Source organism: Fibroporia radiculosa (assembly GCF_000313525.1).
Source record: "Fibroporia radiculosa TFFH 294 genomic supercontigs, scaffold1378, whole genome shotgun sequence".
NCBI classification, from domain to species: Eukaryota; Fungi; Basidiomycota; class Agaricomycetes; order Polyporales; family Fibroporiaceae; genus Fibroporia; species Fibroporia radiculosa.
This window is the reverse complement of record NW_012133290.1, coordinates 20,300-44,012: the sequence shown is the minus strand read 5'-3', so window position 1 is coordinate 44,012 and position 23,713 is coordinate 20,300. Positions and strand designations below refer to the sequence as shown.

The following is a 23,713-nucleotide window of genomic DNA, read 5'->3' as shown; positions in this document are numbered from 1 at the left end:
TGGAGTCTCGTGGCCTCGCACGCATCAAAGTATCTGGGTGCCAGACTAGGTGGAGGGAAGTGCCAAGATGCATCGCGGTTGGCGTTGTCCTGTGCGCCTAGATATGGTCTATGGGAGGTTGCGCGCCTGGCATCGAGTAGAGCCACTCGATAGCGTTGCAGAAGTGGGTGGAGGTGCGGAAGTTGTCGCCGTGGCGTCGGAGATGAGTGTATATATATAACATCACAATACCCGTCCTCGCTTGACATCTCTGCCAGGGATCGACAGTTTGCATTCACTAAGTGTCTCTGGTGGTCCGCTCTGATGAGTCACTTGTGAGACTCAACTTGTCGTCGATGCATCGCCAGCTGGCCGTGCATTGCATCGATGTGAATCCAGGTCAATGACCAACTCGCTGAGCGTGGAGTGGGCGTACTCCGTATCACTGTGCGAAGTCGAGATTGTTCGAGTTCCGATTGCATCGTACGGGAGACCAACGATGCAGTAAATCGCGTCCGACGCTTTCTCCCTGTCGGCATCGAGTTGGCGTGCAAATATGCCCTGGAGCTGCCTGCCCGGAGCAAGCGGATGCTCTTGACAAACGATATATTCGCGAATGCCGTATCTGCTATCACAGGGGAGAACTTCAAAACATCCGTTTTTCGTGAATTTTTCGCTGGACATTGTGGGTTTAGTCTATACCTATGTACTGTTAATGTTTGTGAATTTCCGGTGAAGGGGAACGGTACATTTCCAATGCCGTCGAACAGGGGTGTCAGATCACTTCATATCTGGTCTCTCTGTCACCCTCGGGTCACAGCGATAACTTCATAGTCCGCAACGGCAACACCACCGGCACGCTCGTTCGCGTGCCTGGCTCACCTTCATTGAACGGCGGTTGCCACTCGCCACAGCGGAGTCCCAACCTGTGTTGCAATGTGGTTGATGCATATCACATCGCGATGTCGTCGCCTCGCCGTCGATTTTGTAGTTACTCTACTGTAGTCCAATCATCTCCCTTGATCTAAAATCGGGCAGCACGATAAGGATGAAAATGCTTGATTATGGGGAGCCTGTCGCTGCGATTGAAGAATAATGTCACGATGATCACCAGATCTCGAGAGCAACTTCACTTATGAACAGTACTTTCAACATAGCTCTTTCATATCCTTTCCATCCCTCTATTCTTTCGAGATGAGGAGTTGAATGTGCATATGAAACATGCGCATATTTTTTCCTAATTTTTTAGATGAATGAAGAGGGCAGTAATGGGGTTCTGCGAATTTTGCAGATTTTGCAGAACCCCCTATGCGATAGTAAGGTTTGGCATTGCGGTGCTTCTGGCACGAGACTTCCTCGTCAGCTCGCCTGTACTTTCCTCTCCGCAAAAGTCGTTCACGTTTCAACCCGTCCAGCACCGCAACCCCGCTTGTATCTTCCAAATTTAAACACTAGTCTCAGGTACGACGGATCGATCAAGATGGTGGCTTCTGCCAAGCGAATCAACTCGTACGAGGAGTCTACAAGTAGCCTCACAGAAATGACGGACGATTTGAACGCGGAGCTGAAAGCATCATCACCGACGAACTCTGACTTTCTTCCCAGCAACGATGTCTGGTACTATGATGGCGGTATCCTGTTGGTTGCAGAAAATACCGCATTCCGTGTACACGGCGCCGTCATCGCTGAGCAGTGCGAGGTGTTCAGGGATATGTTCTCCGTACCACAATCCCCGACTGCGGACGCAGCTCAGGCAGAAACACGCGACGGTTGCCGGGTTCTGCGCTTGCAGGACTCGGCAGCAGACCTCAAGCACTTCCTGAAGTCCATATACGACATCTCGTGCGTGTTCTGCGTCTTCAACCGGTCCAGGCGCGCTTGATTGCTGAGTATGGCTCTCGTTCATTCCTCAGGTATTTTCTTCCAGGAGTGACAACCAAGTTCCCCATTGTAGCGAGTGTCCTCCGCCTCAGCACAAAGTACAATGCGCCCGTCTTGCGTCAGCGCGCCATCAATCTAATTGCGACGGCGTATCCTTCCTCATGCGCGGCCTGGGACGCCAGATCGACCAAACGGCTGGTGCCTCCGTTTGAGGACGAGCATTTCGCTTACATCGAGCTGGCCATCAAGACAGATGTCCGAGTAATACTTCCCAGCGTCTACTACGCCCTGACTAGGTTGCCCCTCGCGAAAGCACTCGGCGGCTTGCGTAGTCTGGCCGTCTCGCCCGCTGACCAGTGGGACGTGTGTACCAATTTCCTCGTCGGAAGAGAGCTTACTACACAGGCGGAGCTGATGCACGTCGTGAAATTTTTGAAGACAGACTTTAGTCGTCCGGGCTGTAAAGATTCAAGACACTGTGGCAACATGTTGCATGTCGCCGCCTTTCACACATTGAATCATGTCGCAGATACAGTGCCATACCACCACCAGTGGTGTGGCGGGAAGCTCGAAGAGGGGGTGACGACCATAGGGCTGTGCGCTTCCTGCAACTTGACCGTCAAGGACACCATCAACTCTGGCCGAGAGAAGGTGTGGGAAGTGTTACCGGCATCGTTTGGCCTGGGGGATTGGGAGACCTTAAAGGCGGTGGATGGCGTTGATGTGCAAGAGATAGGTCCTCAGTGATTGTGGAGATACAGGGTGCGTGCATACCTCAGTCTGCATAATGGAAGCAGCATCTCACTCATGGTGGTAGGGACTGCATATACAATTGGTTTCTTTTTCTGGCCTGGCCCTACTATGTAAGCAGCAAGGGCATTGTATTTCCGGGGTGTTATGTACGAGTCATCATGGCAAGGGCAATTGGTACAGCCTGGGTTGTAGGATGTACGTTGGGGCGTGGCCGTAGTATACTAGGTAGCCGAGATGTTGATAAGCACGCCAGAAAATTACAGACATGAATATGAATATGATGGATGGATCATAAGGCGCAGCACCAGCACTGGTACGGCGGACTGCGAACTGAGGGTCTGGGCATGGTCAATTACGTGGTTCCGACGCACAGGGCAGCTGATTGATTCTGACCAGCTGAAGCTTTTTTTTTCTTGTGGGTGTGCTGCACCTGCTCGCATGCAAGAAGCAGGGACTTGCGTGAATAGTTGCACGCCGGCGACGGGCTTGATCATTGCGGAGAATGGCACGATCATATGATCGCATCCCGTGCTTGTGCTAATTCTATTTCAATCCGAGATTTTCGAATCCCTTCCGGCGTCATTTAAACCGGTACGACAGCGATTATTCCAGTGCTCTATGAACCTCATGCAGTACGTGTGTCCTGTCGTGTCAAGTCATCTAGTAGTATGCAATCATCTTTATATGCGAATGAGTCCGTGTCTTAACACTTCCCGAAGAATTGCCCTTGCAGGACAAAGTATCGCGTAATGAGCAATAAGACCACGCCAACTTGAATAGCGCTGCCTAATAATAGGTATGCACACGTCAGAGCACAGCGTTCTATCTCTAGACGAAGGACGCACCTGCATATATGCCCACGAATTTAAACCCATTTGTCGCGGTATTGATTGCGCCGGATATGGGAGGTCCAGAGAGCGCACCCAGAGCCACAAGGGTGAACGCCATTCCGATCCGTGTGCCTACATTCCACCGATCCCCCATTCCGACGATAGGCGGCGCGATCAAGGAAGCATAAATGCCTGATGTCATGCTGAGAACCAAAGATCAGCTCTCGAGCTAACTGCAGGAGAACCAAGTGCAGCGAACCCGTAAATGATGGCGACACCGATTGCGCCTCCTTTGGAACTTGTAAGCGGCCAAATATACGTCATGATTCCAGCGATGCAGTTCGCTGGGATGATAGTGTTGAGTGGTCCTAAACAAAGGCCATAAGTGCACGACAAAGGGTTGGCGGTGTGAATGAACCATACCATAACGATCAGACAATATTCCAGCCAATACACGGCCGAAGAACGAGCCTGTATTTGCGATTGGAAGCAGATAGAAGGAAAATTCCACGGGAACACCAGATGCGGTAGCACTGACATCAATATACGTCAATACCTATCAGTAACAAACAAGTTAAGTAAGAAACTGGCATAGCTGTAGCCCGGCCTCAGGCATCACGTACAGTATACAATCCGAGGTAATTTACGAATCCCGAAATGCAGTATGTAGCATATGCACGATTCTTAAATGCATGCAGATTGATGAAGGGTCCGGGCTTGGGTTTTGGAGGGAGCCGACGATCTGTAGTCTATGGTCATATCAGGCCTTAATAGAGAAGTAGCCAGATACGAAGGCGTAACGTACAACGACACAGACGCCGAGGAGTAAAATGAGGATGAACCCTATGATGCGCATAGTCCATGGGAATCTGCACATGAGCGTGCTTGAGCGTCGGTGCTAGAGCGGAATCCATTGGTAAACACATAATATACATACCCCACTTCCTGAATCAGGTTGCGTACGGCGATCGGAAACAATGTCCCGCCTATACTAGAGCCTGTTGCCGTTAGGCCGTATGCGATGCCTAGCCTTTTTTGAAACCAGTGGGGTAATATTCCCATCACTGGCCCAAATACGGCACCGGAAGCAAACTGCGCATTAAGATCAGTGAGCTGCAATGTGAGAAAAGTAAGGAGATGGCTGACTCCGACGGCAAGACCTTGACATAGGACAAGCTGCCAGAATTCTTTGCATTCCGCGACAAGGAACGTGGCAGTCACCAGGACAGCCGCGGCGATACTAACAGGTAGCTTAAAATAGCCGATGTCGAATAGTCGCCCAAATATTAGACCTGGTATGAACACGAGCGCGTACTGATCTGTAATCAGAATTCGCATTTGTGTCTCTCGGACAGAGTGCTTACTTGGACCGATCCGATCCATGCTCTGAAATATTATGAATATTGAAGGCATGAGCATTCAAAAGGTTTATATCATAGCTTACATTGTGGATGGCGGTGTGTTAGGGAGCATAGTTTCCTCATAATATGCTTGGAAGACCTGAGCTAATCGTTAACTCCCCACAGCTGACATCCGTTGGGTATGGGCAACGTACACCCCATGCGTTGACGAACCCAAAGGTCGCACAAATCCCACACCCAACCTACATCACAATATTATTAGTACGCATATAGTTTGTATGCGCAAGGACAGACGTACGCCCAGCGCGACAAGCCATGCCCGAAGTCCACCGTCGGGAAAGTCCATGTAGGTCTCTTCGTCCTCCACTTTGTCCGCTGCTGTCTCGCCTTTGGGCTGCTCGCAAACAATTCCACCAGCCGACTCGCGTTTCTCGTGCCCCCAGTCGAACACACGGATCGTGCTGTGTTCATACACAGGTGACAGTCCTGCTTCAGTCAATTCGGGCATATTCATAACGACTTCCGTCATGTCATTGCGTGACTGAGACATGAGTGCCTGCTAATAGACCGACGACCTGGGGGGGAGGAAAAAGACGAGAGGTTAGTCATAATCCTCAATACCGAATGTGGGGCTCCAGTCTCACTCACCGTGCCAGCGTGTTCACCACACGACAGATGCGTCAAGAAGACGATAATTCCTGTTCCTCATTTTTTCCGACACGGGAACGGCAAGCTTAAGAAGCCGCCCTCGGGCGACACTTGTGAATTGTGATTCAATTTGAATCCGAGTCATTTCTGTTAACAGTCATCACGTGTTGTCTCAGATCGGGACGCCGAATTGGCGTTTGGTCAGCGAGCTCGGCAGAGAATGACTCGTTATGTCAGCCGAAATCCCGGACACGGGCGCGAGACCTGGCATCGTCCATGAAAAGCAAATGAAAAAGGCCAGCTTTGCGCCAGTGGAAAAGTACAAACAACCGCCTGAAACAAGTATTAAGTAGATCGACCACGTATACAACATATCATACCGTCGTAATTCCCCCCACACATCCGATCAGTAGTGCATCTACTTTGCCTTCCATCTCCCTGTCTATCCAGGCATCAAACTCCTCGAACAGCTGCATAGCTCTACCTCCCTCCGCTTTCTCCGCTTTCTTTGCCGGCCACATCGCTTTTTCGTGAATCCCCACAAAGTTCACGCGAATGCGCGCATCGGGATCGTGCTCCGGTATCTTGATCACGAGGTCCATCTTCCATGTATCGTGCCCGTAGAAAGAGCCTTCTTTGATGTAGTGTTGCGCATACTCGTCTGGCGGGTTGTTATCCAGTGTCCATTGTAAGACATGCGCTTCGAAAGTGATGGCTGTACAAAAAGCTCATGGTTAATGTCTTGGAGCCTGAATAGAAAGCTTGTGCGCGTACATGTCCAAATTATACCAGGATGGTCCACCACGATGGTGAAACTTCTAGTGCCTGCTATTCTATCGATAGTATCATTAGCTGCTAATATATTGAAAGAATGCTCCGGGGCATCCAAGTATTCCGGTCTAAGGGGTAGCTCGAACTTGTAAGGCGTCAAGAACTATGAGACTGTTAGTCAAGCGCATACACAATAGGGCAAGATTTCGTACAGCGGAGAATGGATACAAGGTGTCCCAGTCATTATTCCAAGCACTCATATTCATAGGCGCTGGTATTGCCCCAGGCACACTGAATTCTTGCGCGATGCTCTGAGCGAGGAGTTCAAATCCAGGCGCACCATCTGCGGCAGCGACATGGAGATGCTGCTCTTGTGTTGTGACCTAGGCCCTTGCGAGATTAGTCAAGCGGTCACATTTACAGTGTCACTGACTTACATTTTCCATGTGTATGACGAACACCCGTTTCTGATGCATCGAGTCGAAAGGTGATCGCATTGAAAACACGGCCATCATGACCGCGATAGTCATAGAAAATAGAAGCGCGGCGCGTACGATTGTACGGCGCCCAAAGCGGTGTACGAAAGGCACAAGCAGGGGAATTGCATATGCCCCGGCTCCGGCAACGATGGACGCAATAATGTATTCTGCGGGTGCCTCTTCACCGATCCGACCAGTCTGATAGGAATCGACTCAGTGAGGACAGCCCACACCAACGCGGGGACGGTGAGATAAAGACGCACCAGAGGGACAAATACATCCAGAGTAATGTAGTACATTTGCGCGCCCAATGAGAGAGGCGTAGACATTGCGACAACATAACTCCACAACGAAAGGTCATCGCCAGGCTTCGTCAGCATGGAATTCAGTACGAGAGCCACAAGTATTGGAAAGCCTGAAAGAGCAAAAACACCCGCAGACCCAATGCCTGCAAGTTGGCCCACACATGCGAGGAATGACTGTAACAGCAGTACTGAGCAGAATGCTGAGTGTTCCCTGACTCGGCCCATTGGCAACTGAGAAATAAGTGCACCTGGGTCCATTTTTCAGGTTGATCTATATGATTGGGATGATGAATAGGTACGAACCAGTAAGCGCCGCAGGTGCATAAAGGAAGACGCATGCACGCTCGGATGAGAACCAGCTCATTCCCTTGCCTAGAACGTTCACCATTGTAGCAGCGACTACATTCGCACCAACAAAGGCCCCCACCACAGCAGCTGATACAGCCAGCGCGCTCTTTATTTGTTCACCCAGGATACTCTTGCCATTCTTCAGCGCCGGCGCCGGGTTAACGTATGCAAGACGAATGAAGACAGCGGAGAGAACAAATAACGAGGTATACGCGATTTTGGCGGCGCGAAATGAATAGATGATGAACTGGCCAAGGAATTGGAAGAAGACAGTGCTAGGAGGACTATACCCCTCGGTTAGAGTTGGAAGAGGGGACTCCGGTGATGAGAGGTAGAGTAGAAGACTAAGAACGTTTTCGCCCATATGCTGAAAAAAATCGTCACGAATGATACCAGGAGACAGTACATCAGATATGCTCGTACCTGAGCAACTCCTGGCTCGATATTTTCCACGACATCCTGCACAAATGATTGTTCAAGGATTCCATGGTGCCACTTCGAGCTTCAAGGTCTTACCTTACGCATATGATATAAGTAGCTATTCCCAACTATGGCTATCTGTAATTCTGTCAGTGAAGCAATACGCTGACCAGAAACATTGAACTTGCATCAAGCCCAGTGACGTTGAGATACTGCTCGAATTGACGGAAGTCGGTGCTGAACAGAGTATGTTTACGGCATTCACACCAATCTGCCTATATGTGACTTACTCGGATAGAATGATCCCTGAACTGAAAACTTCATTCGCAACAATGGTCCCAAAGGGCCTTGAGACAACATATGAATATTAGCCGATGCAGTACGATATCAGAATGAAGCACCTTGGAACACGAGCATATGCACGAATCATTTGCTCCGATGTCGCTTGGAAGAGTATTTCTCTTCCTGTCGTACCCGCGGCTGATCACCAACCACATGAAGTTCATACTTCAAAATGAAAAGCTTGACACACCTTCAAGGTTAACTGCAGCCCGGACACTACAAAAAGTTCAGACTAGATTAAAGGGAATTAGATCAGGGCTACTAACGTGCTCGCTGTTGGGTGTTGAGTAGAAAACAGGTGTGAGGCATCTTGCAAAGATTCTTCTGCATTGTTGAACACTCCAACTGCCATCAGCGACCACAAGATTTCGACGCCCTACATCAACAACTATACTCACAGAAAATGATGGCATGTGTGGGTTTCCAGTCTGGTGTATGAGCCAACACACGCATACACTCCAGCATTATGCCCACTGGAAGCGCATCGTCCGCAGCGCCAGGGGACGGTAATGTACTGTCCAAGTGTGCATTCACTAAAACCGCGTGTTCCTTCCCTTCTGGTGTCCCGTCTGATACGCGGACAATAATGTTCGTGAGGTCGACATAAGTCTTGTATAGTCGATGTCCCATCATATCAAACCTAATTCCAACGTGATGAAAAGCAACAGTAAGTGGGATTCACTCGCACGATGCCCATCTAGCAGACGCACCGATGGCTCCCACTCCCTCGTTGGTGCCAGACCTCACATTCTAATTTCCGGTCAGGATATGCGCGCACAATATCCTCGCACTGTGAACGAAACTCTTCCGCTTGCTGCACCATCCAGGCATCGCTTAACGCATGCTCGCGGGTACCGACCGTACGGTACCCTATATCCTCCGAGAGATACTTGGCATATGCGAGAACGCGCGCCTCAGAGAGTTGAGGAAGCCCGGTGATGGGATTTACACTTAAGTATGCCAAGGGTCAATATGTAAATTGTTTAAGACGAACAGAATAGCAACTGGTGCGTACAGGTCCGACACGGGTTGGGGAAGTGCTTCAGCAAGAGAGAACAAGAGAAGCGAATCAGAAATCATAAATGGATAGGCGGTCATGCGACTTGCCATAGTTTACTTTGTAAGCCAGAAAGGGAACCCCAAGCAGCAACGGAGCGAGGCAAAGTAACGACCACGCCGGTCCCCAGCGAGGCTGAGGTTGTGCAGACGACCCCATTGTTGTGGTCGAGAGCAAGAGAGAAAATGGCCCATCTTGACGCCAGCAGGACCCAGGGCCACTTCAGGACCCATGTCGCCGCTTGGTCGCCGCCAATCAATTAATGAAATACAAAAAGGTAACTGGAGGTGACATCACATCTGGTCCGCTTGATTCGCGTTGGGCGAGTACTTTACTCGTACTTGGTTCAATAAATGAGGCCTCGGACAAGAACGGACTATGTCATATCCTTTGATCAGGTCAATATGCGTTCAGTTGGCACCACGCTCGATTACAGATTGCTATTGATCGACACACGCAAGTATATAAAATACTGTCTTTGACTTCGGCAAGTCAAATATCCCCATCTCCAAGTCCACCCCGACGACGACGACTCTTGATGGCCTCTCGATGTCTCCTTTTCCAACCACTCGTTAGCTCACCCCGGGTCTCCTCCCATCGCTTCTGAATATCTTCCGTGCTGTCCGTGCGATAAAACCAAGCCCGCCAATCTGTCGGGTCCAGCGCATGGCGTGTCCGTCCTCGACTCTCTTCCGGCGATAACGGGAAGAATAGTGGGCGTTTTAGGTCGAATGCAGGAATTGAGGGCAGAATAAGCGGAACGTTAGCACGTGTCGGCGCTGAGTATACCTGTTGAACGGGTGCTTCTAAATCAATGGTGTCATCGAGCTCGAGATCCACGTTCAAATGTCCGAGCAACGAGAATCCAGCTACTTGAATATGATCAGATAGGGTACTGCGATTCAATAGTAAGACGTGCATACCATCTTCTTCCCTTGGAGCGAAAAGATCTTTCAATTTTGTTGTTTGCATAGGCACAACAGTTGGCGGCCTTGGAGACTCTTTACTGGCGACTGCGTTGGTAGAGATATCCTGATCGTCTAGATCCATAGTAACTTCAGTTCTTTCGTCTCCCTGCACAGGGGCGTCCATCGGGACAAAACTATTTGCCTGCCGTGTCCAATCGTTTATCTCGACGTCCGAATCAACACTTTCTTGACTACCCCAATTTTCGTCTTGATCTCCAAATAGTGCCTGAAGCAGGCCAAGTGATCTTTGCTTCTCTCGTTCAAGATCATCCTGTTCCCCAAATTGGACCAGATTGTGTGAAGATTGGCGTATCACACGAGGAAGGGCGGATTCTGGTTGGGACGTAAAACCTTGTTTCACGGATACTTGTATGCTTGCGGGCTCGCCATTATCTCGTGTTTCTTCCTCAAGGCTCTCACCTTCGGAACTAGTTTCCGTGTGGACGTCAGAGGTCGCATAAATATTTTGTCGTATGGTGATGGATCTATGTGCACTGCTGTCCATGGCATCGTCCGCAACTACAGAGTCTAAAAAGGCGCCCTTCAAATGCTGCGCGCCCCATCTTGTCGGGTCGATGGTTCGTTTCCTTGCACGTATTGGCGGATCCTTCAGACGTTTCTTCAGTTTTCCTTTGTTGTCCTTTATGTTTTCGCCCTTTCTCGGACCGCCGCCAATAGGCAGTGGGTCTGGTAAGGGGTGATCTGGCCGCATTCGGATAGGACGGATGAGCCGCCCTGTTGGAGTTACGCGCCATCCAGGTCGGGATGCAACGTTTTCGGCTGTAACTAGCGACATATCTGTGGCATGCACTCCCTGAACCCCGCGGGGTAGGCGGCGCCGTTTTCGCTGAGGGCCCTCATTTTCTTCTGCAGTGCATTTAAGGAGGGCATGCTCCAATGCAATACTGTTGAACGAGAACTTAACAAAGAAGACAAGAGCTAAGCTCAAAACGCACCTCTCGCGGAAGTCAGGTTTTGCCTCTCCAATGCGGAGTTTTGCGCCTTTCCAAGTAACGCCACTGAGGAGGTTCATACCTGCATGTTTCTTGAGTTACACACAGAGCTGGAAAGAGTTGAGAACATACATCGACCCAGCTGTTTCTTGGTCGTCTCGAGAGTGACGTACCCAAATTTTCTCGGTTGGCCTACTGCATCAACCAGGTTAAAGCCGTCGAGTGCCTTAACGATGCCAAAACCGCCTAATCGCTGCGAGAGATCATCTGGAGTTATAGCTGGTGTTAGGCCAGAGACATGCAGCCTCTTGCTGATGGTCTCCTCCATTCCTGTTGTTTTCACGTCGTGGAGCTGCTTAATATTAGATATATATGTTCATTAACTTCGAGGTCAGAAGACGTACGTGGGCGACGCCGGGAAGAGATTAATTAGCGCCCGTCTGCAGAGAGCGCGAGCATAAGCGCTTATTCGCTCAATAATCTTTCCAGGCGATATGGGTCGTAAACACTCAGCAATCTCGGGACTGTCTCGCTTTGTCTCTGAGGTATTCGAAACGTCTGAGTCACAGAAACCAGGACAATCAGCAGCTCTAGCCACATCCGACAGTGGTGTCAGCTCGGCCACTACTTCAAACCTTGAACGCCGAGCTTCAGAGTGGGAGGAAGGTGAACCGCAGGGTCTCGAAGCTCGCCCCACCAAGAAGCGCAAGACAGGCTTACTAGGCTCGGGGCTAGAAAAATACGACGCAACGGGGCTCGTTCCGTTTTATACACACCCTTCGCAGATTCCCTCTCACTTGCAGAAATGTATGTATCTATTAACTAAGTTCAGAGAGCAGCTGTTGATGTCGTGGTTATCACCATGCAGATTATTCTCAGCGAGAGAGATATTTCTCCCGGTATTCATCTGGTTGTTTGCTCGATGAGGAGGGTTGGTACAGCGTCACGCCCGAGCGCGTCGCAAATCAGATTGCCGAGCGATGTCGCTGCGATGTCGTCCTTGATGCATTTTGTGGGGTTGGCGGCAATGCCATCGCATTCGCTAAGACATGCGAACGAGGTATGAGGCATAACGGCGCAAACAGTTCTCACTAACGACATGGAACTTATAGTTATTGCGCTCGATACTTCACCCGTCCGTCTAGCGCTTGCGCGACACAACGCAGCTCTATACGGCGTTGCAGATCGCATTGAGTTTATCCTTGCAGACTTCATCTCTTTTGCTCAGAACCTGGCGGAATCGCCAGCCTTTCAGGATCCCCTTCGGTCGCGCAAAGTTGATGTAATATTCTTGAGTCCACCATGGGGTGGACCTTCATACCTAACGGACAGACAAAACCAGGAAGTGGGCGCAACGCAGCATGCTGATGATTCAGCACAATCGGCGTCTGAATACAGTCTCGCCTCTATAAGACCTATCCATGGCAAAATGCTCTTTAAACTGGCGCGTCGCCTGACAAGAAATGTAGCCTACTACTTACCGCGCAATGTCAGCTTAGAAGAAGTTGCAGCCTTGCTAGAGCAAAATAATGAGAGCGGCGGAGAAGAAATGGAAACTGAAGCGGAACGGTGTCGGAGCGAGCCCACTTCTCGGAAGGCGAGAAAGCAGAGGGGAAAGGAGAAGGCCGACAGAGAGGTAGAAATGGTGGAGGTAGAGGAAGAATGGATGGGTCAAAAGCTCAAGGCGCTGACCTGTTACTTCGGCGGGCTCGTTGCGGACCAACAACATCTCTTCTAAGAGCTTGATGTCGAAAGGACCTGCGTTTCCCTCAATACGATATCAAGTCAATGGTTACAATGATCAGCGAGTTAGACTGCCGTTATGCGGATATGCTAGGGCGTCGCATCATGATCATTGTAAATATCCAGGTGTATATATCATCGTGAACAATACAAGCTCTCAAGCTGCCATTCAGCAATGCAGCGACACCAAACCTTGCGTTGGTCAACAGGGCCTGCAGCATATAACATCTAGCAGTGTGATAACGATGCAGTTATTCTTCGTCGCTGGAGTCTTCAAGTGCCAGTCGACTAAGAAGAGAGCCATCGAATGCGCCTGAATGTATACATGGTCAATCACATACATGTCGAATAGTTCGAAGCATGTGGGGACTCACGGCCGGCCATAGTGCTATGTTTGCCCCTGTACGCAGCGAGAGGAGAAGCAGGGGAGCCGGGCACAGAACCCAATGATGACGTGAAAGATAAATCAGGTGGAGTGGCGATGGACGGGGGAATTGTGTAGCTGAGTGTTCGTGATGGCGTCGACAATGGCGACGAAGCGTATGAGAATGACTTTTGTCGCTGAGGGCTCGACTACGACAGATGAGCATTTGTGTCACATGGCAAGAACGTTGCGGATATAAGACTACGTACATTTGGAGACAGACCCTTGAGGTGCCACTGCCGTGGTGGAGGCGATGTGTGAACCATCCTTGCTGGAGATGGGGGTGGCCGAGACTTGGGTATCGCACGAGGATATCTCAAGGCATACGACGCTTGCACTATGTTGAATGCGAGTACTGCCAGCACGAGTGTCTCTGCCACCAAGGCTCAACCAATGTTCCAGCCACGCACAAGGAGGACATACCAAGAGCACATAAGTTATAATATATACTGCTGGATGACGCTTTCCCGCGGAGTATAGCAATAGCAATCCATGGGGAGGGTAGCGGAAGTAGATGAGTGAGAAGGGCTAAGGTGAACATTCCTAGCACATTTGTTCGCAGTCGAGCAATGGCTTCACCGCGTGGCGGCTTCAGCCAGTCGAGAATCGTGCTAGTTGCAATCCAAGTGGAGAGAGAGCTCGCTTGATCGGTGACTTGCGCCATTCTACAAAAGGTTTCTGAATATTCCGGTATCGCTAAGAACGAGCTTAGAACGAGTCAAGAACAAAGTCGAAACTTTCCAATAGCCTAAAGCGGCGATCGAGGCGCGCTGTGGCACGTCGCCATTGCGGCTGTCAGATAAGGTGACTAATTTCATGTTAGCGTCGGTGCCGCCGCCGCTCTTAGCCTCTCGCTACCACTGGCGACGCCAGTAATCGTAGTGCTATACTGACACTCGTCTGGGGGAGTGTCGCTGACTGCCAGCTCAGGACATCTGCTATACTCTTACACGCGCCCATTAACATACGCTTGTACTACAGGTACAGTCGATTTGTAGAGATTGTCCGGCGAAAGAGATACTTCGAAGTATACCGAGACAAGAGCTGGGGAAAAAGTCGAACTCAAACTTTACGAATGTGGGTTTCCCTCAAGCTGATATTGATAGACAAGGGATTGAGTATATACAAATGATTAGCCATTCACAGTGCCCACTGCATACACATCATGTCCTCTCCAAGCTTAGAAGCCTCTCCCATTTCCCTTGTTCCGGACGACGTTTTGCACGAGATTTTCCATCAAGCAGCCGCACTGTCATTTGGGAGATGGCCCATGTTCGACTATTCGGGCTGTCTTGCTTTATCGCACGTTTGTCGATATTGGCGTCGACTCTCTTTCGCATCCCCACAGCTCTGGTCTTTCATCTACGTAAATTCGCGGACTAGTCTATCGATGTTGCATACCTATTTGGGGCGTTCGCTAGACTCCCCGCTTCACGTCAAATTCGAGGGTCAGCGCTCGATCTTGGACTCTACTGACGACATAGGGTGCAGAGCGCGTGTTGTTTCGAGCCATGTCGACCGTATTGTCGAATTTCATGCACTGCGGCTGCGCCCGACAGAGATGTCAACAGTTCTAGCCGCATTCACGCATCCTGCCCCCGTACTACGCTCCCTCACGCTGCAAGCAGATGCCCAGATGCTTTCGCGGGCTATTTTCTCCGGCCGAATGCCACTGCTGCGTAGGGTTGATATCAGAGGGATCTCGATGGGCTGGCTATCATGCGCCGATTTAACCGCACTGGTTCTCCACGATCAACTCGTCCCTCCCCTACACCGTCTCCTTTGGACACTGTCAATGTGTTCGTCTCTGCAAGTACTCAGCCTACGACTGTTGGGTGCTCTTGGGGAAGTGGAGTCCCAGCAGACCCAACACGATTTGATGGTTGGTCTCCCTTACCTGACCAAATTGTCGCTGGGCCTCCACGTACGGGATGATGTCCTAACCGTCTTGTCACATCTGTCCTTTCCCCCGTCGACTTCTGTGAGCCTACATTTCACCGGAATCCATCAGCCAGCGGTGGATATTACGCATTGTTGTCCATCTTTAGCCGCGATTATCAACAATGAGAAGGATCTGACTGTTGAACTCACCGGAGCATACATGTGGTCGACGTATGTTGCGATAAGAACGCCGAGAAATCGGCTGCACCTGCAATGGGAATGGGTTGAGGACGGCATACATAACGATATGATTGACTTTGTTGGCTTCTCAACGGTGACATTTCCAGCGCTGCGACATCTCACAATCTCCGCGAACTCTTATCGTCTAACAGAAGATCGATGGCTGCAGATACTTGCATCCGTTCCTTCTGTAACCTCTCTTGAGCTCGACTTCCGAGATTCCATGGTCCTTGCGTTTCTCGACGCATTCACTCGCAAGCATCGTGTATCAGACGAATCATCTGCTTCGGTGCTTGCATGTCCCAATCTTGCACGTGTTTGTATATCGCGGATCGAAGAACAAGAAAGTGTACTGGAGAAGATGGCCGCCTCTTTACGGACGCGAGCGCTTGAAGGGTCCAACTTGGAGTCACTTGAAATCTTGCTCAGAACGCAGAAGGACTTTCCTTCCTCTGCATATGATTCCTTGGTGGAGATTATCCCTAGGGTAGCGATTAGATATTGACATGGCGTCATTAATACAGTAGATTTGAGAACAATCTTCGGAATAATTAGTGCGACAATAGTACTAATGGGGCCAGTATTGCGTAGAGTATACCCTGTTGCTTAGATAGTTTTGGACTCGGCCAAATAGTGGAGACGATACTGTTGTATCGCATCACTTATGCGATGTGTGGCTGCATCAAGTGCAGCCCAAGAGCACTAGGGGAGTCTATCAGCCATACTACGCGAGTCTATAATGCCAAATTCGTACCGATGCTCATTCCAGTTTTCTTCAAGGTGAACTATGAAGGGCCCATAATTTGAATTAAACAGTGAATGAATCAATCCTATTTACCTCAAAATCGTCTCCTTCCAGTATGAGCGTATCCCCATGCACAAGAGTGACGAATACATGTTCTCCGTGAGATTTAGGCTCGCCATTCTCTGCAACAGGCGCCGATATTCCAATAAACGCTTGATTGTTATCGAGCGGATGCACGGGCTGTAGGTCAGCGACTTGAAGATGGCCCGCGTCTATCAAACCTGTCCCGCCTATTGAGCTGGCCTGCATGGCCACGTCTTCCTCCACCATTTCAGAGTGTGAATCCGCAGCAGGTAGCTGTGGAACTAGCGTTTGCACCAACTTTCCTGCGCCCTCTGGAGAAAGAGACTTGGCAAAGATACACAGCTCTACGTCAGCGCCGAGACACAGTATGGCTAGCCGTTCATGCCTCGCAGGCATAAAGCATCCCTGTTGAATGTATGCTCAGTCCTTTTGTCACCAGTGTGATGTACGTGACACAGACGCTCTTCGAGCCAGGTTTGACCCAGGCGAGTAATATCATCCAGTTCACCGTGCCTTCGTCTGAAGCGCATCGGTTTTGAAGTAGCTCCCGTGCCTTCAATATGCACTGAGGTACTTGTGTCCACGATGCAGCCCCCTCTTTATGCTCGAAATTTCTACCAGCAAAGTAAGCATAGCAAGAGCCTAAGTGCATAGTATATGTTCGCCTCAGCATGAATATCTCCATAGCTAAAGCCACATACCAATGGCAAGATTGTCAATCGACTTCCGCCATGTCATCTCGACCTCTATTTGAAGATCTCTGAAGAGTCGTGAGGGTTCTTCCTGGAGCTTATCCGAATTACAGGTGAAGAGATGTCTGACACTAATATCTTTTTGAAACTGATAGCTAAAAATCCGCGATCCGTCTTCGCAGTCCATCATGTCGAATACTATGCCTCTGGATGGGCGATCCCATGGCCAGGCAATAGGAGCGGTAATGTTGTGATTTCGGACATAATCAACACCGATAGGAGGAAAGCCGTTCGATGTCTAGACTTGGTGATTTGTTATCAGCGAGACTCAAAGAGACTAAGACTACTTGCCTCACATTGTCCGCACTTCTGGATTCGCAGATTGCGAAGAACATTCAGCTTACCACAATTTGCACAGTACCAGCCACAGGTCAATGTCAATTCGGAGGTGTCGTGCTCAAAATCGGCCTCGGATGTGGCACTAGGGGCGAGCAAGTGCAGGGGAAGGAGGCTGAATGGATGCGTAATCATTTCGGTGTCCGTCCCATTGGAACGATATGGCATCCACCAGGGATTACGCAACCGGTCCGTAGACGAGCCATCGAAGACTTGTCCCGGTGTCCACTCAAGCTTAAAGCGCCAACATAGTTGGCTGGAACCAAGAGGATCACCTGTCTCTTGTTCTGTAGGACCATCAATGTCTTTGATACAGAAGAAGCCCATGTAGAGCACGCCATATTTGGGGTCAAAGGTGTATGGGACGAATGGGGAGTTCCCACACAGCAAGACACTGACAGGAACTTTTGCTTTATAACTCTTCGTCAACGCCTTGATCTCTTCAGGCCATTCATCCTCGGCGAGAGGCAACGCGAGTCTTTTGGCCCCGTTCATCTGAGAATCGCTGTCGTCCCCTTGCGCCACAGGACTCGGCATTGCTGGTGCCGGGTCCTCTTTGTTGCCAGTCACACCTACCTCTGCTGACAATGGTCGAGGATCTTGACCTCTTCCCTTTTCACTGTGACGTGGGTTATCGGTTGATAAGCCATGAATATTGGCGTCAGGGCCTCGGTCAATAGCTGGATTGGGCGGGGCCTGGGCAGCCAACGAAAAATGAGAGCGAATGTTTGAGGAAGAAGTCAATGAATTGACGGGTACGTTATCGGGGTAGTAATCACTTTCTGTGACAGTCATGTGGTATGGTGAGATTCACAATCACATGAATTACGCTAATGGCAGATGCACTTACGAGGGGGTTGGAATTCATACAATCCCACTGATTGCGCTTCCCTTTTGAATACACTTGTGGCTGAGGTCTTTTTAGCCCGATCAGTTCGCAAGTAGTCAGCATCCAGGTTATAGACTTCCACATTGTCATGCGTAATTGGTGGATTGAGCGGCAATTCACCGCGCTTAGCACGTGCAAGGACATCCTGAGGAAGAGGGGACGTCGTCGAATCACGCTCATGATCACTGGTATTAGACGGCGGGATTATCTGAGATACCATAGGTAGGTGAACCGAGTTTAAGGAGCCATTGTCTGAATCCGGAGAGGATGCAATTCGATACAAAGATGGATTATCCATGTCATAAATGCTGGGTCGAAGGTGATTGTCACTGTGAGCAACCGCGAAGGCATGTGCGCATGCGTTCGGTAGCGAAGCATCTCGAGAACCATCGGTGGGGAATTCAGGAAGCTGTTGGGTGCCGTCCATTGAATCAGAGTTGATCAAATGGTTCTGTGGCGATGCTTCAGGCTGTTGTGAAGGCGCAATTAATTCTCTGATCCTACACACTCCACGTCATCACCGTGCTCAAAGATCAAGAACGCCTGACATACATCGTAATTTCGATCTTCTTTCCCTCCCATAAATTGTGGACCCATGCGTCATTTTCTAGGAATAGTACTGGAGATTCGATGCAGCGCCAAACAACGCCATTGGTTTCCCTACTGAGCTCTGGAATGATCTCACACAGTTCCTTCTTGTTCTGCAATAACGTAAGATACAGGATGAAGAGTGGTAGAGAAGCAGCTTACACTTGCCCATACGCACGGTCGACCGGGAAGAGAGAATTGATCAGCTGACTCTCCTGGTAGATTAGCAGGTACCCGTACTGGATACCAGGAAATTCCGGTTTTCGCCTCACTATCCTGAAACCCTAGAGATCAAATTGTTAATGTCGACACTCATCCGACTCAAGGTCTAGTACCTTTCCTGTATCTGCTTATGGAAACGTGCGCTCTGTCGACACCGCCAAGCAACTTTGCTTTGAATCTGCCCATGTGTGACAGCTTGTGCGGGTTTATATGCACATGTCGCTTCTGCTTATTCGTTAGAGTCGAGTGTTTTTGGCGAGTAACAGAATCTGCATTGCGCTTGACGACTCCATCTGTTGGATTTTTAGCGCGGACTGGGCGAGTGGACTTGGGGCCACGAAGCGGTACATGTCCCTCCTCGGTGACGCAAATGTGATCCGCGCGCTTACATCTTCCGCATTGAGGCCACGCGCGGTCGCATGCTTGTCGTTGTTTCTGGCACTCTTTGCATCTTGCAAGAACAATATACGACCCCGCACCTGAAAAGGCATCGGGACCCTCCTCTTTGGACGGTAGGTAAAAGATACTTTCCGCAGGAATGCGAGTATCGTACGCTCCAGGAAGAAAACGTGGTCGACGTACGTGGCGCTCCCATTTTTGTACGTAGGACGGCAAGGGCACATCCACAGCAGTGTTTTTAAGACCCTGTTCCATTCGCATCTAGTGCAACGGGGTCGAAATTGACCGAACCTGTGATAGATACTGATCCAGCTAGCTTCGAAATGTCCGCAATGACCTGTGACTAGCTGGCCGACGTCGACTCCTAGTATCGCCTAGACCTAAGTGGTGTATGCGATAACATGACAATCCGCGAAGAAATAACGATAAAAGCCGGAAAGAGGGATCACCAGAGATGGATAAGTTGACTTGAACGTCGCCGACGATGATCCTATTGGCTCCTAGTAACTACGATCCAAGGTTCGGGCGCCAATTCCTGCGTTGCTCTTACTGTGCGTATACGACCTCGAGGCTTGGGCAAATTACTTGACTGTCTGGGTAACGCTCCGTCCTACGGTAAATGCACGAGAACGCTTCTTCGTCCAGGTTACTATCATATCCTGTTGGCGTACTGCTTCGCGCTCTAGATGTCGATATTGGCCTGGTTTCTAGGTATTGTGAATCAAATGTGAAACTTGCTTATCATTCTTTCCCTGTATCTGGTTGTGTACACTCGTGGGAGTCGCATCGGAGGGCATCTCATGCCATCAAGCATCGTCTGGAATCCTATTCTTACTTCTTCATAAGCACTGTTTGGAAGGGCTGGGCTTTATGCGTTTTAGACATGGTTTCACTGAATCCAGTGATGCCATCGTTGAGAACAGATCTGTAGTCCTCTGGGCATATATTTGGCCTCAGATCCCTCGCGGCGAACGTCGAGGGTTTCGATTTGGTGCGATACATGCTTCTTGTTGTCTGGATGAGGCTGATATGCTGACTCTGATATCTTCTAGGATCGTTGCCCTTGCACGGACCATTATCCTTTAGGCTCGAACATCCCAACGGGCAACTGTGTGTTCGATTAGAAAGGGTTGCTTATCTGTCAAAATCACGGGAAGCCATTACAACATCGTGTCATGTACTTCTTCGAAAACGGAAACACATACATTTATCGCGATGTTCAAACCCTATTGTGAGCTGCGAAATTAGCCCAGTTTGAACAATACTCAGTATCTTGTTTATTCGTTTACAAAATGTCACTGATCATCTCTTCCTATGTAGAGGATCGGGACGAGCTACTCAACAAAGAATTTTGATGACAGTATTGTACGGAACATTTCACCTTTCTTTAAATCTGCGTGCATGTCGGCCCTGTGAGACGAGCGCTAGCCTGAGGCTGTAGGAACAGGTGCGAAGTTCCTACGGGTAGATACAAAGGAGGAGCGACCCGATTGTCGCTCCGTGGTTGTCATTGCGAAGGAGATGTTTCTGGTCTGTACGTGTATCTGGTGTATATTCAGGGTCGTTTGTGGTGGTGTTGTATATACTCGATGCAATCCGGAATGACTGGTTTCGTAATTACCCAATATTGCGTAGTAACCGTTAAGTCTCCATTGTTGCTGTCAGCCTTTGCCCTCTGTTCATCACAACATGTCTGGCTCGACAACCTCAAACAACATCAATGCATCTAACTTTCAGCAAGAACCAAGTTGGGGAAGAGGTGCAGTAATATTCATTGGCGTATCCTAAGTATGATCCTCTGAGTGCTGTGCGTTACTTGGTATAGTTCTGATATGCGGTGGCACCGACTGGTGCGTGTGGGGCGCGGAGTTCAGCGAACAACTCGTGCCTCCCTTACCGTCACGTCTACTGTAGACTCATTCAGCAGCCATACAGGCCCAAGCTAGGCAGAAAAGATCGCGGAGGAGCAAGTAAGAAAGCCCAAGAAGTGAACGTGGGGTATGTTTCTGGTGCTCCTACCCCTAGCAATCTATTTATTTTGAGGATCCACAGCGGCCCTGACCTTCTGGAGCCCCACATCCTACGATCTCTCAGTAACATTAAGGCTGCATCCATCCATACGTCCTGCGTGGGCTGCCACATTGTCGTTCTTGACACCGATGGTGTAGCTTGGCTGTTTGGTCGGAATGAACGCAGCTCTCTCGGTTTCCCAGGGGTCGATGCGATTTCCGAAAACGCACCAAGAAGCTTGACTGCACAGGATCTGGGGTCTCAGAAGGGCACACGTTTTGTACATGCTGCTTGTGGGCGGAGCCATACCTTGTTGGTCGGAAGCGGAGGCCAGCTGTGGACTTCGGGAGCCAATAATGCGGGGCAGGTGTGTCGTATGATTGTCCGGCCCGAAACATCAATCGATAAAATTGTATCATTACAGTGCGCACATCCTCCCTGCGCGGAGATATCCACTTTCAAGCTTGTGAATGGAATTAAGCACGGCAATGTGAAGGAGAATGTGGTGCAGGCAGCGGCGGGGGTGACGTTTTCTATCGTCCTCACTCAAAGCGGCAAAGGTGACTCTATGACATAATCTTCGACCCGATCCACTAGCCTAATCTTGAGTGTAGTCTTTTCCTTTGGCTCCGGTGAACATGGGCAACTAGGCAATGGGAAGACCGGCGAGCATATCGTTACCGCGGGCAAGACCGCGTTTGATATTGAGTGGGAACCCCGTACGTCGCGCACTGAGCAGAAAATGTTTGCATGAGATGATTCTTATTGTATATGAAGTCCTTGTGAGAGGTCTTGATGATAAAGTGATAGTGCAAATTGCATGCGGTCAACAACATAGTGTTGCTCTTGATTCGACAGGGTCTGCTGTTCATGTCGCGTATGTTTCGCATCACTCACATCGCATCTTTAGAATCGTCTACGTCTGGGGATATAATGGATATTGCCGCCTTGGGTTGGGCAATCAGCAGGACGTGCTCATTCCGAAGGTGGTTCCACAGGTGATAAGATGGCCATAAGCGGATCCTTAACACCTCTAGACTGATCCCGCTAAAGTTCGCAGGTCCCAACGAACCGACTATGGGGGCCGAAATAATAGCGGGCCCCTCAAATACGGTTGTGATTGATAAGCAGAGAATGTATTGGATGGCTGGCAAAGTGAGTTTACAGAGTTAGTACTGTCAGATCCCATACTGATGCGAAGCAGTGGAAAACCACTGGTGACGGTTCGTTAGTTAATTTGTTCTGTATTCAACCATCTTATGCAGTCCATGTCTTATTAGGTTCTTCTGGTCAGCCGTACTCAACATTCCGTTATTTACAGGATATAATGTTGGTAACTCTTATGAATGTCGGTAGTAGATTGAATCCACTGCGCTTTCTGTCTAGGGGATGCAAAATCACGCATGCTGCCTGCGGAGGAGTCACTCACTGGGCACTTTCACCTGATGACGACGGCGGTATTATGACGATTGCCTTCGGTCAAGGCGCTGCTAATGGTATGTTTCACATTCCGACATTTTATAGCTATCAATCTCAACAAGTTGCAGGTGAACTGGGATTAGGACCTCATGAAGCAAAAAGTGCTACAAAACCTACCCGCCATCAGCCTTTGATTGGAATTGATGTACTACAGTGTGTCGCCTGGCTGATTTCAATACCGTGGACCACACTGATGCAGCAGTCTCTAGGGTCGCTGCCGCTCAAAATACCACCTTGTTGTTGGCCCGGCCAAATGAGAAATTCTCTGACTTACCTCGGCACCCTGTCGAGATCGGTGCACCGCAGTTTTGCGTAGTTTGTAGCGCTGATAACGGGGAGGATGATTCGCCTCTCGAATGTGACAAGGTCTGTTGGTATCATCCTTACGCGACGGGGTATTCACGTATTCTTCTAGTGCGACAATTCGTACCATCTCAAATGCCTGGATCCCCCGCTTGATGCAATACCAGATGGCGAATGGTTCTGCCCAGATTGTGATCAGGATCCCGGCGCACCAGTTGGTCCAGAAGCAATTAAAAAAGCCGCTAAGCGTAAGGCAAAGGACGATGTCGCTTCGGAAGAGGAACGAGAAACAAAAAAGAAAAGGAAAGCACCTCCGAAGACGAACACCACCGGTAAGCCAAGTTAGCACATTTGACACCATTTTGACACTTGGTAATTGTAGCAACAAAGCGCAAGAAGTAGATTGAGGTGTCGATATTGAGCCTTACCGCCTCGACGACATACAGTCTACTTCCATGCCACAGCCTTGCAACATCTTGAATTCAGTATGTTTGTTTTCTCATGTAGTTTAAATACCCGAAAT

The 23,713-nt window shown here is 49.7% G+C and overlaps 9 protein-coding genes across 9 annotated transcripts; 4 read left to right on the top strand and 5 right to left on the bottom strand.

Annotated features, from left to right (window-relative positions):
* Positions 1-1,459: 1,459 nt before the first annotated feature.
* Positions 1,460-2,607, top strand: FIBRA_02634 (uncharacterized protein; the record flags this gene model as incomplete). The annotated part of the gene is made up of 2 exons (XM_012324491.1): positions 1,460-1,821; positions 1,893-2,607. 2 exons carry the CDS (start codon positions 1,460-1,462, stop codon positions 2,605-2,607), a joined length of 1,077 nt encoding a protein of 358 aa, XP_012179881.1.
* Positions 2,608-3,316: 709 nt separating this feature from the next.
* Positions 3,317-5,354, bottom strand: FIBRA_02633 (uncharacterized protein; the record flags this gene model as incomplete). The annotated part of the gene is made up of 12 exons (XM_012324490.1): positions 3,317-3,399; positions 3,459-3,646; positions 3,703-3,811; positions 3,867-3,999; positions 4,067-4,192; positions 4,249-4,312; positions 4,381-4,535; positions 4,590-4,757; positions 4,808-4,829; positions 4,888-4,943; positions 4,999-5,046; positions 5,103-5,354. 12 exons carry the CDS (start codon positions 5,352-5,354, stop codon positions 3,317-3,319), a joined length of 1,404 nt encoding a protein of 467 aa, XP_012179880.1.
* Positions 5,355-5,826: 472 nt separating this feature from the next.
* FIBRA_02632 (uncharacterized protein) lies at positions 5,827-9,227 on the bottom strand (the record flags this gene model as incomplete). Its single annotated transcript, XM_012324489.1, has 16 exons — positions 5,827-6,167; positions 6,227-6,386; positions 6,436-6,606; positions 6,661-6,900; positions 6,966-7,255; positions 7,311-7,722; positions 7,779-7,814; positions 7,872-7,913; positions 7,946-8,012; positions 8,066-8,122; positions 8,177-8,255; positions 8,308-8,333; positions 8,384-8,462; positions 8,516-8,757; positions 8,828-9,067; positions 9,133-9,227. The coding sequence occupies 16 exons, from the start codon at positions 9,225-9,227 to the stop codon at positions 5,827-5,829; spliced, it is 2,577 nt and encodes an 858-aa protein (XP_012179879.1).
* Positions 9,228-9,666: 439 nt separating this feature from the next.
* Positions 9,667-11,423, bottom strand: FIBRA_02631 (uncharacterized protein; the record flags this gene model as incomplete). Its single annotated transcript, XM_012324488.1, has 4 exons — positions 9,667-10,043; positions 10,098-11,047; positions 11,099-11,177; positions 11,228-11,423. 4 exons carry the CDS (start codon positions 11,421-11,423, stop codon positions 9,667-9,669), a joined length of 1,602 nt encoding a protein of 533 aa, XP_012179878.1.
* Positions 11,424-11,589: 166 nt separating this feature from the next.
* FIBRA_02630 (uncharacterized protein) lies at positions 11,590-12,833 on the top strand (the record flags this gene model as incomplete). Its single annotated transcript, XM_012324487.1, has 3 exons — positions 11,590-11,902; positions 11,964-12,155; positions 12,208-12,833. The coding sequence occupies 3 exons, from the start codon at positions 11,590-11,592 to the stop codon at positions 12,831-12,833; spliced, it is 1,131 nt and encodes a 376-aa protein (XP_012179877.1).
* A 256-nt stretch (positions 12,834-13,089) lies between these two features.
* Positions 13,090-13,926, bottom strand: FIBRA_02629 (uncharacterized protein; the record flags this gene model as incomplete). Its single annotated transcript, XM_012324486.1, has 4 exons — positions 13,090-13,151; positions 13,213-13,411; positions 13,472-13,635; positions 13,686-13,926. 4 exons carry the CDS (start codon positions 13,924-13,926, stop codon positions 13,090-13,092), a joined length of 666 nt encoding a protein of 221 aa, XP_012179876.1.
* Positions 13,927-14,427: 501 nt separating this feature from the next.
* Positions 14,428-15,888, top strand: FIBRA_02628 (uncharacterized protein; the record flags this gene model as incomplete). Its single annotated transcript, XM_012324485.1, has 1 exon — positions 14,428-15,888. One exon carries the CDS (start codon positions 14,428-14,430, stop codon positions 15,886-15,888), a length of 1,461 nt encoding a protein of 486 aa, XP_012179875.1.
* A 177-nt stretch (positions 15,889-16,065) lies between these two features.
* FIBRA_02627 (uncharacterized protein) lies at positions 16,066-19,490 on the bottom strand (the record flags this gene model as incomplete). The annotated part of the gene is made up of 12 exons (XM_012324484.1): positions 16,066-16,085; positions 16,138-16,168; positions 16,222-16,617; positions 16,673-16,854; positions 16,914-17,202; positions 17,261-17,270; positions 17,326-18,082; positions 18,151-18,689; positions 18,742-18,890; positions 18,940-19,061; positions 19,113-19,326; positions 19,389-19,490. 12 exons carry the CDS (start codon positions 19,488-19,490, stop codon positions 16,066-16,068), a joined length of 2,811 nt encoding a protein of 936 aa, XP_012179874.1.
* Positions 19,491-21,087: 1,597 nt separating this feature from the next.
* Positions 21,088-23,592, top strand: FIBRA_02626 (uncharacterized protein; the record flags this gene model as incomplete). Its single annotated transcript, XM_012324483.1, has 16 exons — positions 21,088-21,157; positions 21,224-21,248; positions 21,334-21,396; positions 21,451-21,775; positions 21,833-21,968; positions 22,023-22,127; positions 22,186-22,285; positions 22,319-22,406; positions 22,462-22,563; positions 22,613-22,631; positions 22,689-22,737; positions 22,795-22,904; positions 22,956-23,040; positions 23,097-23,253; positions 23,303-23,522; positions 23,573-23,592. 16 exons carry the CDS (start codon positions 21,088-21,090, stop codon positions 23,590-23,592), a joined length of 1,674 nt encoding a protein of 557 aa, XP_012179873.1.
* Between the last annotated feature and the right edge of the window lie 121 nt (positions 23,593-23,713).